At 40.4% G+C, this 13021-nt stretch overlaps 1 protein-coding gene across 6 annotated transcripts in view; it reads left to right on the top strand.

Annotated features, from left to right (window-relative positions):
- MTUS1 (microtubule associated scaffold protein 1) overlaps positions 1-13021 on the top strand; it is a 160557-nt gene that overhangs the window by 39519 nt on the left and 108017 nt on the right. For all 6 annotated transcript variants that reach the window (XM_074383970.1, XM_074383971.1, XM_010346095.3 and 3 more), the window contains one exon: positions 8506-10750. In XM_074383970.1, the coding sequence (XP_074240071.1) occupies positions 8657-10750 (2094 nt within the window). In that variant the 5' untranslated portion in view covers positions 8506-8656. Of the gene's footprint in view, positions 1-8505; positions 10751-13021 lie in introns of those variants that run through there.

Here is a 13021-nt window from a genome sequence, read left to right as displayed (position 1 = left end):
GGTTTCAGGAGAATAAAAGGATATGATTTCAAATTTATACCCGTTTTCTAAATTATTTAAGGTCCAACGTGTGTTACCTCATAGCCTTCCATTTTGAAATGCATTAAATCAACTCCAGTTTCCTGCTGATTTTTTAAACAACTTCGTGGGAAATCATCGTGCTTTTAGGAAATTGACCACCAGGTCCATCTCTGCTTGGTTCCTAGGTGGTGGACATGCTCTGTTAAACCTAGTGCTTGAGCTGGTTATTGAGCGTGATGAAAGGTAGGCCGCAAGAGCAAATTTAAGAATGTGGGCATGAATTATGAAAAACAGTAGTACGTTCAGGCTTAGAATAGAACTGTTTATTAGCTACATTGCATGGTTTTAGTAGGAGGTAGAGGCTTATGAATATATTTTTTTTATAATACATGCTGCTGATGACATTTTGTTCAACTGCTTAATTTTTGTTTTTGTTTTGTTTTTGAGACAAAGTCTGGCTTTGTCACCCAGGCTGGAGTGCAGTGGCGTGATCTCTACTCATGCAACCTCCGCCTCCTGGATTGCAGCAATTCTTGTGCCTCAGCCTCCTGAGTAGCTGGGATTACAGGCGCCTGCCACCACACCTGGCTAATTTTTGTATTTTTAGTAGAGATGAGTTTTACAATGTTGGCCAGGCTGGTCTTAAACTCCTGGCCTCAAATGATCCACCCACCTCGGCCTCCCAAAGTGTTGCGATTACAGGCCTGAGCTACCATACCCAGTCTCAATTACTTAATTTTCAATAAGATAAACTTACAGTTTAGATAATTTGCAATGTCATCTTTTTTTGATTCAAGGCAGGTTGAAGATCAGGTAATATTTTGGGTTTTAAAGCCTGCAGAGCTAAACTACTATTGTGATTTGTGAGTTCTTAAAATCTTTTAAGAAGACTGATAATGACTTTATGACTTAGAAGCTATAAATTGTAACTGTATTTGTATTCACATCTTAAAGGACTGGTGTATATATGACAGTATATGTATATATTGACATAAATGAGTAAAATGAGTATTACATAAATAAGGAGTAAAATTAAGTTCTGTGTGGTTATAAAGTAATGAATCCAGTTTTTATGTTTTACTTTTGGAAACATTCTTTATTTTATAATTACGATACAGTGTTGTAAGTTTAACCATAATGAGTCCAGATAATTAAGCTAGACACTGTGGGTAATAGGAAGATAGACATCTACTCATATTATATAAGCGTCTAATGAGTTTCTAGTTCAGTTAGTGAAATAAGGCACACAACTATTGTATAATCTGCTACTGACAAGTGATTTGGCCAAATCATGCAATTTATTTCTCAGAGGTTTCCTCATTTGTAAAATGAATTTTCAATTGGATCTCTAAAATTTCTTCCAGCCTTAATATGGTAATCATGATGAATTCTATTATATGATAATAATTGTAATTAGTATGATTCAGTTCTTCAGGTGTGTCTCTTCACATGAGGGAGTTTTTTTATCTTTGGGGAATAAACAATCACTTAAGCTAAGATTTAGAAAGTAGATTTAGATGGATAACAAAGGCATTGGAATTAGGCCTCAGCAATTGTGCTAGTAGCTCTTTGACCATTTCTTTCAGCACGTATTTATCAACTTTTAACCTTGTAAATCCTTAAGGAAATGCATATTTTGGTAATCTTCTAAGAGGAGCTGCTCTATTATATTCCCAAATTTGAATAAGTGAGGAATTTGTTCTCTTTGGTCCAAAATGTTCTCTGAAAAATATCTCCTTATTTTCCCAGTGATTCTCTTAGGAAGGAAACTTGATCATTCAGCTTTGTTGTGGAGTGTTACACAAGTGTTAAACCTTTGTTCTGGTAGGCAGTGCTACTGAAAGAGAATTTGAGAAATTATCCCTGGGGGTGAGGATGGTTTGTTTCTAGTGGTGTTGTTGTTGTTGTTGTTGTTGTTGTTGTTGTTTTTCCTCCAACACACACTCTTTCTTTATTTTTTAGCTTTCTATATCTGGTTTAATAAAAACATTTCCAAGATGGTAACTTTGAAGGCTCTGCAAGTTATATTGCAGGTATAGAAATAGGAAGAATTTATTTCATGAGTCATGTGAGATTAAGTCAAAGAAGGTATGTGTCTAGCAAGTGGTGGAAGCTGAGGACCCTTTTTTTTTTTTTTTTTTTTTTTGAGACAGAGTTTTGCTCTTGTTACCCAAGCTGGACACAGCAACCTCCGCCTCCTGGGTTCAGGCAGTCCTCCTGCGTAGCTGGGATTACAGGCACGTGCCACCATGCCCAGCTAATTTTTTTGTATTTTTAGTAGAGACGGGGTTTCACCATGTTGACCAGGATGGTCCCCATCTCTTGACCTCGTTATCCACCTGCATCGGCCTCCCAAAGGTGGTGACTTAAAGCCATTTTTCTCTTTTAATGAATTGTGAGGTTGATTCTCCAGCCTCGGCTGGGATTACAGGTGTGAGCCACCGCACCCGGCCCAAGACTCATTCTTAAAGTCGGGGAGAGGCCGGGTGCGGTGGCTCAAGCCTGTAATCCCAGCACTTTGGGAGGCCGAGGCGGGTGGATCATGAGGCCGAGAGATCGAGACCATCCTGGTCAACATGGTGAAACCACGTCTCTACTAAAAATACAAAAAAATTAGCTGGGCATGGTGGTGCGTGCCTGTAATCCCAGCTACTCAGGAGGCTGAGGCAGGAGAATTGCCTGAACCCAGGAGGCGGAGGTTGCGGTGAGCCGAGATCGCGCCATTGCACTCCAGCCTGGGTAACAAGAGCGAAACTCCATCTCAAAAAAAAAAAAAAAGTCGGGGAGAAATAAAATTGACAGTAAAATAAAATGGCCAACTTTAACTCTTTTGACAATCTCCTGAGGGAAGGCTAGTCGCCCCTTTCTGTCCATGGCTTTGTATTCATGGTGGTGGTGGTGACTTAAAGCCATTTTTCTCTTTTAATGAATTGTGAAGTTGATCTTCCAGCTAATCCTGGAATTTATCAGCTTAACTTCAGAACCTTTTCGATATCCAAATCTCTGTACCACTCATTTTTTATTCTTAAGAGTAGAAGAGATGTCAGTAAATTTATTTTATATCAAAACACTCCTTAAGTATTTATGAACACATGATTGTGGGTTTTTTTAGTCTCTTTGCTTACCAATTTGAATTTTTTTGTTTGTTTGTTTTATTTTAATAGTGATAGGGTCTCACCCTGTCACCCAGACTGAAGTGTGGTGATGTGATCAGAGCTTACTGCAGCTACTAACTCCTGGGCCCAAGGGATCCTTTCTCCTCACCCTCCTGAGCAGCTGGGACTACAGGCATGCACCACCACACCCTGCTATTGGGGGGGGAAAAAAAAAAAATTGTAGAGTTAGAGTCTTGCTGTATTGCCCAGGCTAGTCTTAAACTCCTGAGCTCAAGTGATATTCCTGCCTCGGCCTCCCAAAGCACTGAGATAACAGGCATGAGCCACCACACCCAACCTCTTTTTCTGAATTAAAAAAAATAATAACCCAAGTGTACTAAAAGGTTATGTGAAACTTGAATGGTTGATGGCTTCTTCATTTTTCTATCACTCTTATGAACCACTAGCTTTTAAATCTAAAACATTAACTTTATGTTTTAAATCTAAAACTTAACTTTAGTGGAGTTTCACAACCATTAAAAATGTTTTTATACGGCTGGGTGTGGTGGCTCATGCCTGTAATCCCAGCACTTTAGGAGGCTGAGGTGGGCGGATCATGAGGTCAGGAGTTCGAAACCAGCCTCACCAACATGGTGAAACCCTGTCTCTATTAAGAATTCAAAAATTAGCTAGACATGGTGACATGCACCTGTAATCCCAGCTACTCAGGAGGCCGAGGCTGGAGAATCACTTGAACCTGGGAGGCAGAGGTTGCGGTGAGCTGAGATCGCACCAGTACACTTCAGCCTAGATGACAGAGACTACGTTTCCAAAAAAAAAAAAAATTTTTTTTATACTATAATGACATGGGAAAATGCCTGGGCAACAATGCTGACCACAGTGTATGAAGTTAGCATATGTACTGTGGTCAGTATAAAAGCCAAACTCGGAGAGAGTGAGTATATAATAAATATAAAATATTTTGTGTATGTATGATGTACATATATAGTAATGTGCACATTATAAAGAATCCTGCCCCCCTTTTTAATACAGTTTGGCAAATGATCAGATGTCAAATACTGTGAAGATTTTAGTTTAGTAGTATTAATACATGAGAAAAGCTGGACCCCTTTTCTAAAAAATTTTTTTAAAAAAATTAGGCATGTGCTAGGCCGGGCGTGGTGGCTCAAGCCTGTAATCCCAGCACTTTGGGAGGCCGAGGCGGGTGGATCACGAAGTCAAGAGATTGAGACCATCCTGGTCAACATGGTGAAACCCCATCTCTACTAAAAATACAAAACATTAGCTGGGCGTGGTGGCGCGTGCCTGTAATCCCAGCTACTCAGGAGGCTGAGGCAGGAGAATTGCCTGAACCCAGGAGGCGGAGGTTGCGGTGAGCCGAGATCGCACCATTGCACTCCAGCCTGGGTAACAAGAGCGAAACTCAGTCTCAAAAAAAAAAAAAAAAAAAAAAAAAAAAAAAAAAAAAATTAGGCATGCTGGCACATACCTGTAGTCACAGAGACTTGGGAGGCTGAAGTGGGAGATCACCTGAGCCTAGGAGGTTGAGACTGCAGTAAGCTGTAATTGCACCACTGCACTGTAGCTTGGGGGACAATGTGAGACCTTGTCCCCCCGCCTCCCCCCCAAAAAAAGAGACAACTGGTAAAAACCTAAGACTAGTGATACAATTATTTATCCTGTTTTATACTATTTAAAAAATAACTTTGACATATGAGCCATTTACTTTATTCAGGTTTAAAAATAATCTTTTATGTACTTTGGAAGGGGGAATTTGGGCAATAAAAATTCTGTTAATTGAAGCTAACAACTGTTTACAAAGACAAATAATTCCCACAATTTATGCTAAGTGCATGTTTGCAGTGCGCTTTGCCCATATTTGCTTACACCAAAATCTGTTCAGTGAGTATTGGCCTTTAGGGAAGCAGAAAGGTGTAGCATATTTAGTGCTTTTCAGAAGTTACATGGCATGCATGTAAGCCTAAAAATGAATAAATACATTTCTTTATTTAAACGTTTAGCTTGCAGGTTTTTTTTTTTTTTTTTTTTTTTTTTTGAGACGGAGTTTTGCTCTTGTTACCCAGGCTGGAGTGCAATGGCGCGATCTCGGCTCACCGCAACCTCCACCTCCTAGGTTCAGGCAATTCTCCTGCCTCAGCCTCCTGAGTAGCTGGGATTACAGGCACGTGCCACCATGCCCAGCTAATTTTTTGTATTTTTAGTAGAGACGGGGTTTCACCATGTTGACCAGGATGGTCTCGATCTCTCGACCTCGTGATCCACCCGCCTCAGCCTCCCAAAGTGCTGGGATTACAGGCTTGAGCCACCGCGCCCCGCTAGGTATTTTTTTTTTTTTTGAGATGGAGTTTTGCTCTTGTTACCCAGGGTGGAGTGCAATGGCGCAATCTTGGCTCACCGCAACCTCCGCCTCCTGGGTTCAAGCAATTCTCCTGCCTCAGCCTCCTGAGTAGCTGGGATTACAGGCACGTGCCGTCATGCCCAGCTAATTTTTTGTATTTTTAGTAGAGACGGGGTTTCACCATGTTGACCAGGATGGTCTCGATCTCTTGACCTCGTGATCCACCCGCCTCGGCCTCCCAAAGTGCTGGGATTACAGGCTTGAGCCACCGCACCCGGCGATTGCATGTATTTTATACTGGATGATTAAAATATTAATTTATGTTTCATAAAAGCTTTTATCAAGGCTCTTGCCAATAAACTATTCAGTGATTTCACTAAGGAGTTATATGGTAAAAAGTTAACAAATTTATACTTTCATCAGTATATCAATCATACAGCCCTCATTTTAGGGTCACAACCCCTTTTTGGATGTACGTATGTACACATGCTGTTGAAATAAACATTTCAACAGCTATTTCAACAGCCTTTTTTGTATTCTGTTAAAGGCTGATTTCAGGATGCTCAGGCCTGTAACACACAGAACACTGTTAGTAAAGAAAACTGATGTTTCAGTTTTAACATAGTTCCTATTCTCCTGGTTTTATTCAGGTCACTGAAGTTTGAACACAGAGAGAACAATTGCAAGATAGAAAAATGAGACCCACTCTTAATTCAGCAGTTTGAATGAACACACAGAATGGATTTTTTTCCCTCCCTCATGGATATATTTTCTTCTTTACAGCAGTACTGTGACTTTGGATTGACATTGAATACTAGGATTAGAAAGTCAGTTAAAGTGTGTGTGTATCTGTATGTTTGCAGTCCTAGTTTGAACATGTGTACCTTTGTTAGGCACTGCTGTTTGACCAAAAGCATAATAAAATTTGAGTTATTTCCCAAAAGTGGCTGGGCGTGGTGGCTCACACCTGTAATCCCAGTGCTTTGGGAGGCTGTTGCAGGCAGATCACCAGAGGTCAGGAGTTTGTGGCCAGCCTGGCCAATGTAGTAAAACTCCGTCTCTACTAAAAATGTAACAGTCGGCCATGCATGATGGTGCACACCTGTAGTCCCAGCTACTCTAGTGAGGCTGAGGCAGGAGAATTACCTGAAACCGGGATTTGGAGGTTGTAGTGAGCCGAGATTGGACCACTGCACTCCAGCCTGGGTGGGAAAGCAAGACTCTGTCTCAAAAAGAAACCACTAATAACTGATTTGCAAAAAGTTGTAGATTTTAATGCTTTTATGGATATTTTTAAAGGTTTCATTTTTAAGTGTACAATTCAATAGTTTTCAATATCTAACATTGTGTAACCATTATCATTATATAGTTTTAAAACATACTCGCAAAAGAAACATCATTCCAGTTAGCAGCCAGTGTCTGTTCCCTTCCTCTCTGCCCCTTCCCAGCCTTAAGAACCGCTGATCTACTTTTTGTCTCTATAGGTTTGCCTATTCTGGACATTTCATGTAAAGAGTGTCATATAATACGTAGACTTTTGTGACTGGCTTCTTTCATTTGGTATAATATATTCAGGTGTAATACTGTATCCCTGTTGCACTGTGTGTCAATTTGCCTTGTTTTCTATTGCTGAAGAATATTTTTGTTGTATGCATAACACTACATTTTGTTTTCTGCTCACCAGTGGATGGACATGTGAGTTCTACGTTGTAACTGTTATGAATAGTACTTCTATTAAGAATCATGTACATTCGTATTCAAGTTTTCATGTGTACATATGTTTTCATTCCTCCTTAGTAGATTCTAGGAGTAGAATTGCTGGGTCATGTGGTGCTTAAGTCTTCTTTGGCCACCATAACAAATTACCATACACTGGATGGCTTAAACAACGAAAATTTATTTTCTCACTGTTCTGGAGTCTGGAAAGTTCAAGATGGAGGTTCTTTTCTGGGTTTGTTTCTAATGAGAGCTCTCCTACTCTTCTCAGTGTACTCTAATTTGGTAGAGCGGGGGTGAACTGAGGGTGGGAGATGATTCTGGTGTCACTTCCCCTTCTTAGAAAGAAACCAGCTCTATTGGATCAGCACTCCACCCTTAGGACTGCATTTAACCTTAATCATCTCCTTAAAGGTTCTGTCTCCAACATAGTTGCATAGGCTGATTAGGACTTCACATATGAATTGGGGAGGGGGTGGGGAACAGTTTAGTTCATAATATATGGCAGCTCTCTAACATTTCGAGAGACTTCCAGCAGAGTACCACTTTAGCCTTTAAGAATTGACAGCTTTAGGCTGGGCTAGGTGGCTCACGTCTGTAATCCCAACAGTTACGGAGACCGAGATGGGTGGATCACCTGAGGTCAGGAGTTCAAGACCAGCCTGGCCAACATGGTGACACCCCATCTCTATTTAAAAAAAAAAAAAAAAAAGATTGACAACTTTTTTTTTTTTTTCCTTGAGTTTGGAAATGCCATATGTTTAAGATAGGAATGAAAACAAAGGAAGGAGAAACATGAGTTCTTCATTGATCTTCAGCTCATTTGCTGGGCCTTCATGGTCTGTCTAATAATTACTCTGCATGGAAATAATAGGGGGCTCTTCTGAGAATGAAAGGGACATGATTACTAATCATCCTGGGACAACAGACATGTTGGGACTATTGTAAGGATATCTGGGTGAATTGTCGCTCTGTCAACCAACAAGAAGAAAAAACTATTGCTAGATTTAGCTCTTTTGTTCTGACAAGTCCCTGGGAGTGGGAAGGAAGCATTTCAGTTGTGAAGTCAGGCACAGGGTTAATGAGCAATGTCTCCATCTTCCATTCTGCCCCATTCCCTCAAATTAAAAAGGTGTCTTGAAAAGGGGTAGTGGATTAGCTAATTATATCTTAATTACCCACCTCAATAGTTGTGAGTTCTAAATGTGAAAATAAAGTGATTGAAACTAATCAAGGGGTGGCCTATTAATTTTTGTAATAGTTAACTTGAGTTAAACATTTTATTTCTTCTAGGGAGCAACAAATCATTGAATCTTCAGAGCATCCTAGACTAAAAAACTTTGAACTGTCCTGAAAAATTTAGAAGACAGATCATTTTTCCTACCCTCTCATTTGAAGGGAATTGAAGAAATAAAATGGCAGAGGTTTAAGGGTACTCTTCAGGATGAATGATGATAATTTAGATGATAAAACAGAAGATGAATTGCAAACCTTCTTTACCAGTGATAAAGATGGAAATACACATGGATACAACCCAACGTCACCACCTACACAAAACTCTTCAGTCAGCAGTGTGAATTGGAATTCTGCCCACCCAGATGACATGGTGGTTGATTACGAAACTGACCCATCAGTGGTCACTGGTGAAAATATTTCTTTAAGCCCTCAGTGTATTGAAGTATTTGATCATGAAACGTCTTCTAGTGACTTCATTAGTAAGCAGGTGTTAGATAGGCATAAAGATTCGATTGGTCAGTCTCCTGCACTTGTAGGTACAGAGAAGCCTGAATATGTGCAACATCATTGTCAATGCCTAGAAGCAGCTCAGGGCCAGAGTGTTGAGCCAGCTTTGCCTTTTGTGTGGAAGCCTAGTGATGATTTGAAATGTACAGGCTACTCTGCTGCCTTGGAGCTAAACCAGACATTTGACATCACAGTGGATAAAGTTAACTGCACCTTTATATCACATCATGGCGTCGGAAAGAGTCAGTCTTTTCATACCACTGGAAGTCTGCCACCAACTGGTGGGAGAAGTGGAAATATATCTTTATCCTATTCATCTTGGACATCTTCCCATTCTGGTAAGATGCATGCAAGAGAAACTACTTTTGATAGAGAACACTTTGAAAGCCCTCAAGCTGCACCATCAGAACCCCAAGACATGACTTACACAGCGTTTCCTGATGTGGTGATGCAAACTGAGTTTTCTGTTCCAGATATTGGAAATCAGTGTCCATGCTCTTCAGGAAAGGTCGCCAGTGAGTACACAGATGGCTCACAGCAAAGACTAGTTGGAGAAAAAGAGATGCAAGCTCTAACACCAGTTTCTGATGGCATGGAAGTCCCCCATGGGTCTGCATTACAAGAGTTCATTTGTTTATCCAAACATGAATCCAGTAGCGAGTTGCATTCACAGAGCTCATACAGGCAAAAGGAAATGGGCCAAAATCTAAGAGAGACAGTGTCCAATTGTCTTGCTGATGATGAATGCCCTTTAGTGGAGCCAGCTTTTGATAAAAGTGAAGCCCAAGTGCTGAACCCAGAGCTTAAAGTCACTGAGACTGAGGACACACAAATGGCTGCCAAAGGAAGGGATTTGGGAACCCAGAATCGTACCCCAGAATTGATTCTCAGTAGCCTGCCAGGACAAAAGATGGGTTCGCCATTTGGACTGACTTGGGATGCAAATAATATGGTCATTAGCACAAACAACACGATGTGCATGTCAACACCAGTCCTAGAACCCACAGAGGTAACCTTTTCTGTTTCACCGATTGAAGCAACAAAGAAATGTAAGAAAGTGGAGAAGAGTAATCGAGGGCCTAAAAATGTGCCAGACTCGAAGGGGGCTCCTGTGAACATGCATAATCCTAGTCTAGGAAAATCAACAACCAAAACGAATACCCCAGCAGGCTGCAAAGTTAGAAAAACTGAGATTATAAGTTATCCCAGACCGAACTTCAAGAATGTCAAAGCAAAAGTGATGTCTAGACCAGTGTTGCAATCCAAAGATGCTGCTTTATCAAAGGTCACTCCCAGACCTCAGCTGACCAGTGCCTCGTCACCTTCATCAGTGTCTCCCTCAAAACAGCCAGCAGCAGTCTCGAGCAGAACACCAAGATCTGACTTGAATGCAGACAAAAAGGCAGAAATTCTAATTAACAAGACACATAAGCAGCAGTTTAACAAACTCCTTACTAGCCAGGCTGTGCATGTTACAACTCATTCTAAAAATGCTTCACACAAGGTTCCAAGAACAACATCTGCCGTGAAATCAAATCGGGAAGATGTTGACAAAGCCAGTTCTTCCATCTCGGCATGCGAGGCCGGGTCTGTAGCTGCGTTGTTCCAGAAGATCAAAGGCATACTCCCTGTCAAAATGGAAACTGCAAAATGTCTGGAAATGGCCTATGTTCCCAATGTTGATAGGATTAGCCCTGAAAAGAAGGGTGAAAAAGAAAATGGAACATCTATGGAAAAACAGGAGCTGAAACAAGAGATCATGAATGACACTTTTGAATATGGTTCTGTGTTTTTGGTAAGTAATAAATATATGTATATATATTTGGCATGCTTCAGAGAAGCTTGGGGTAAACTAAGATATGTTACCAATTCGTTATCTATTAGTCAATAATATTGCAGAACCAGATGGGCAGATTTACATTTAGTTGTTAATTCTTTGATTTTTTTTCCAGTACATATTAGCATGTTAATAGGTCTCAATATAACAAACCTGAATATGGGGAAAAAAAATCCTCAATTTCAGAATTTTGTATCAAGTATCACTGTTCCTTTTATTAGTGTGCTAAAAGTTACTTTAATATTTTAGTATAGTTAGTAGTTAAATGGCTGATACAATCAGATTATGTTTTCTTTTTCTGAAAAAGTTGGCTTGTCAGCTTTTACATGTATTGGACCACATTTAAGAAATGGCTCGGGAGTGCTGGTAAACATGTCAACATAAAAATAACTCCTGGACTGGTGTGGAGGAGGCAGCTCTGGGAAGTAGAGCCGTCTTCTGTGAGCAGGAGTGTTCTTGATTCTGCCTCTGACTAGCTCATGTGATTTTGAACAAGTAATTTTTTGAGACCCAAAAATGAAAGTATTGCACTAGTGGATGTGTAAGGCCTCTTGCAGCCTTAATGTATTGATTCCTTGTACATAAAATAAAATCTCCTGTATTCATGTATAGTGAAAAACCAGTATGTTTTCTGTAGCACCTGTCTAAAATATTTGGGGGTACCTAGAGAGTTCTATTTAAAGAATTCACATGCAGTATAAAAGTGATTTTTCTTTCAACAGGCATGTGTTTTTGAGAATAATGTGAAGAAACAGGTTTTTTGAGTTTTAAAAACATTTGACAGGCCGTAGAGAACTTGTCCTCGGCCCTATTTTTGGCAGTGGGGACTTAGGTGTATTTTCAGCCTCAGACAGGCTGTCCTTAGGTGCCTGTCCTCTGGGCCAGGAATGGAGCTAGGAGCCAGGGGAGAAAGGCAGGTGTGACACAGGCAGCTTGTCCCTTGGGCTCCTGGCAAGAGGAATGAAGCACATAGAGTAGCAAGTGCAGAAGGGCTGACTTAGGTGTTTTCAGGGTGCATAGGGGCCACACAGGAGGGAAATGTCAGATCCCTTTGGAAGACAAGGTTAGGAAAGGCTGAAACTCTCGATTTTCTAAAACATCAGTGTCGAGATGTTTGAGCTTTAACAACCAGTCTTCTCTACTTGGAAGAATGGTACACCACTCAGTGATTTCTAAACTGAGTTCATCCATTGTTTCAAAACTCAGATTTAGTTTTTAAGTTATCTTGAAGACAAACTTAGAAAACTTACATTATTTATAATTTTAATTTTTTGCAAAATTAAATGACAGTACCCTCTTAATTCTAATCAACATTCTTAATTTGGTGTTTACAGATAAACACAGAAGCAAGATGTTTATTTCTTTTTATGGAAGATGTTTTTGTGAGTCAGTCCCCAACTAGCAAAAACACTATCATAAAGGTTTTTTTTTTTTAATGAAATTTGTCTTGAATTTAAATTGGTTGTATAATTTTGAAACTAAAAAGTTTTCCTGATTTGTTTATTTAGTCTTAGAGTTAAATTTCCCATGTGCAGCATGAAAGCCTGTTTTTCAGGCTCACGATGTGGTATTCAACCATCAGGTTGAAATGGATCCCAGGACATCTTGGAGAAGAAGCGCTTTTCACCTTAGGAATCTGGCAGTTAGGGTTCTTAATTAGCGATGAAATACTTTGTAAGTCTTGAAAGATTGTCCCGTATCCTCTGCGCTGTCACTTTTGCTTATCAGCTGGTTATAAAGGACTTACTCTTCTTTCATGATCATGTCTGAAGCACAGCGCTCTCTCATTTGGCTAGTTCACCTCTTTCACGTTTCCATGTCTCTGAGCAGGAGGACAGGACAATGGGCAGATGCTCAGAGGCCACTGGCTTTGCACTTACTGTAGAGAGGTGAATGAATTCACTGCGTGTTTTCCTAAAACATCAATACCTGTTGGTCACTTCAGCAGCACTCAAAGGCTTTAACTGCCCTGGATTGATGGAGACCATCCTGGAGGGATGTTACTGTTCTTTTTCTCTGAGATGGAGTCTTGCTCTGTCACCCAGGCTGGAATGCAGTGGTACAAACTTGGCTCACTGCAACTTTCACCTCTCAGGTTAGAGCAGTTCTTCCACCTCAGCCTCCCATGTAGCTGGGATTACAGGTGCACACGCCTGGCCAATTTTTTGTATTTTTGGTAGAGATGGAGTTTCACCATGTTGGCCATGCTGGTCTCGAACTTTTGACTTC

This window comes from Saimiri boliviensis, chromosome 13, assembly GCF_048565385.1.
Source record: "Saimiri boliviensis isolate mSaiBol1 chromosome 13, mSaiBol1.pri, whole genome shotgun sequence".
NCBI lineage: Eukaryota > Metazoa > Chordata > Mammalia > Primates > Cebidae > Saimiri > Saimiri boliviensis.
The sequence above is the reverse complement of the archived record's forward strand: the minus strand, read 5'-3'. Positions and strand labels throughout refer to the sequence as shown.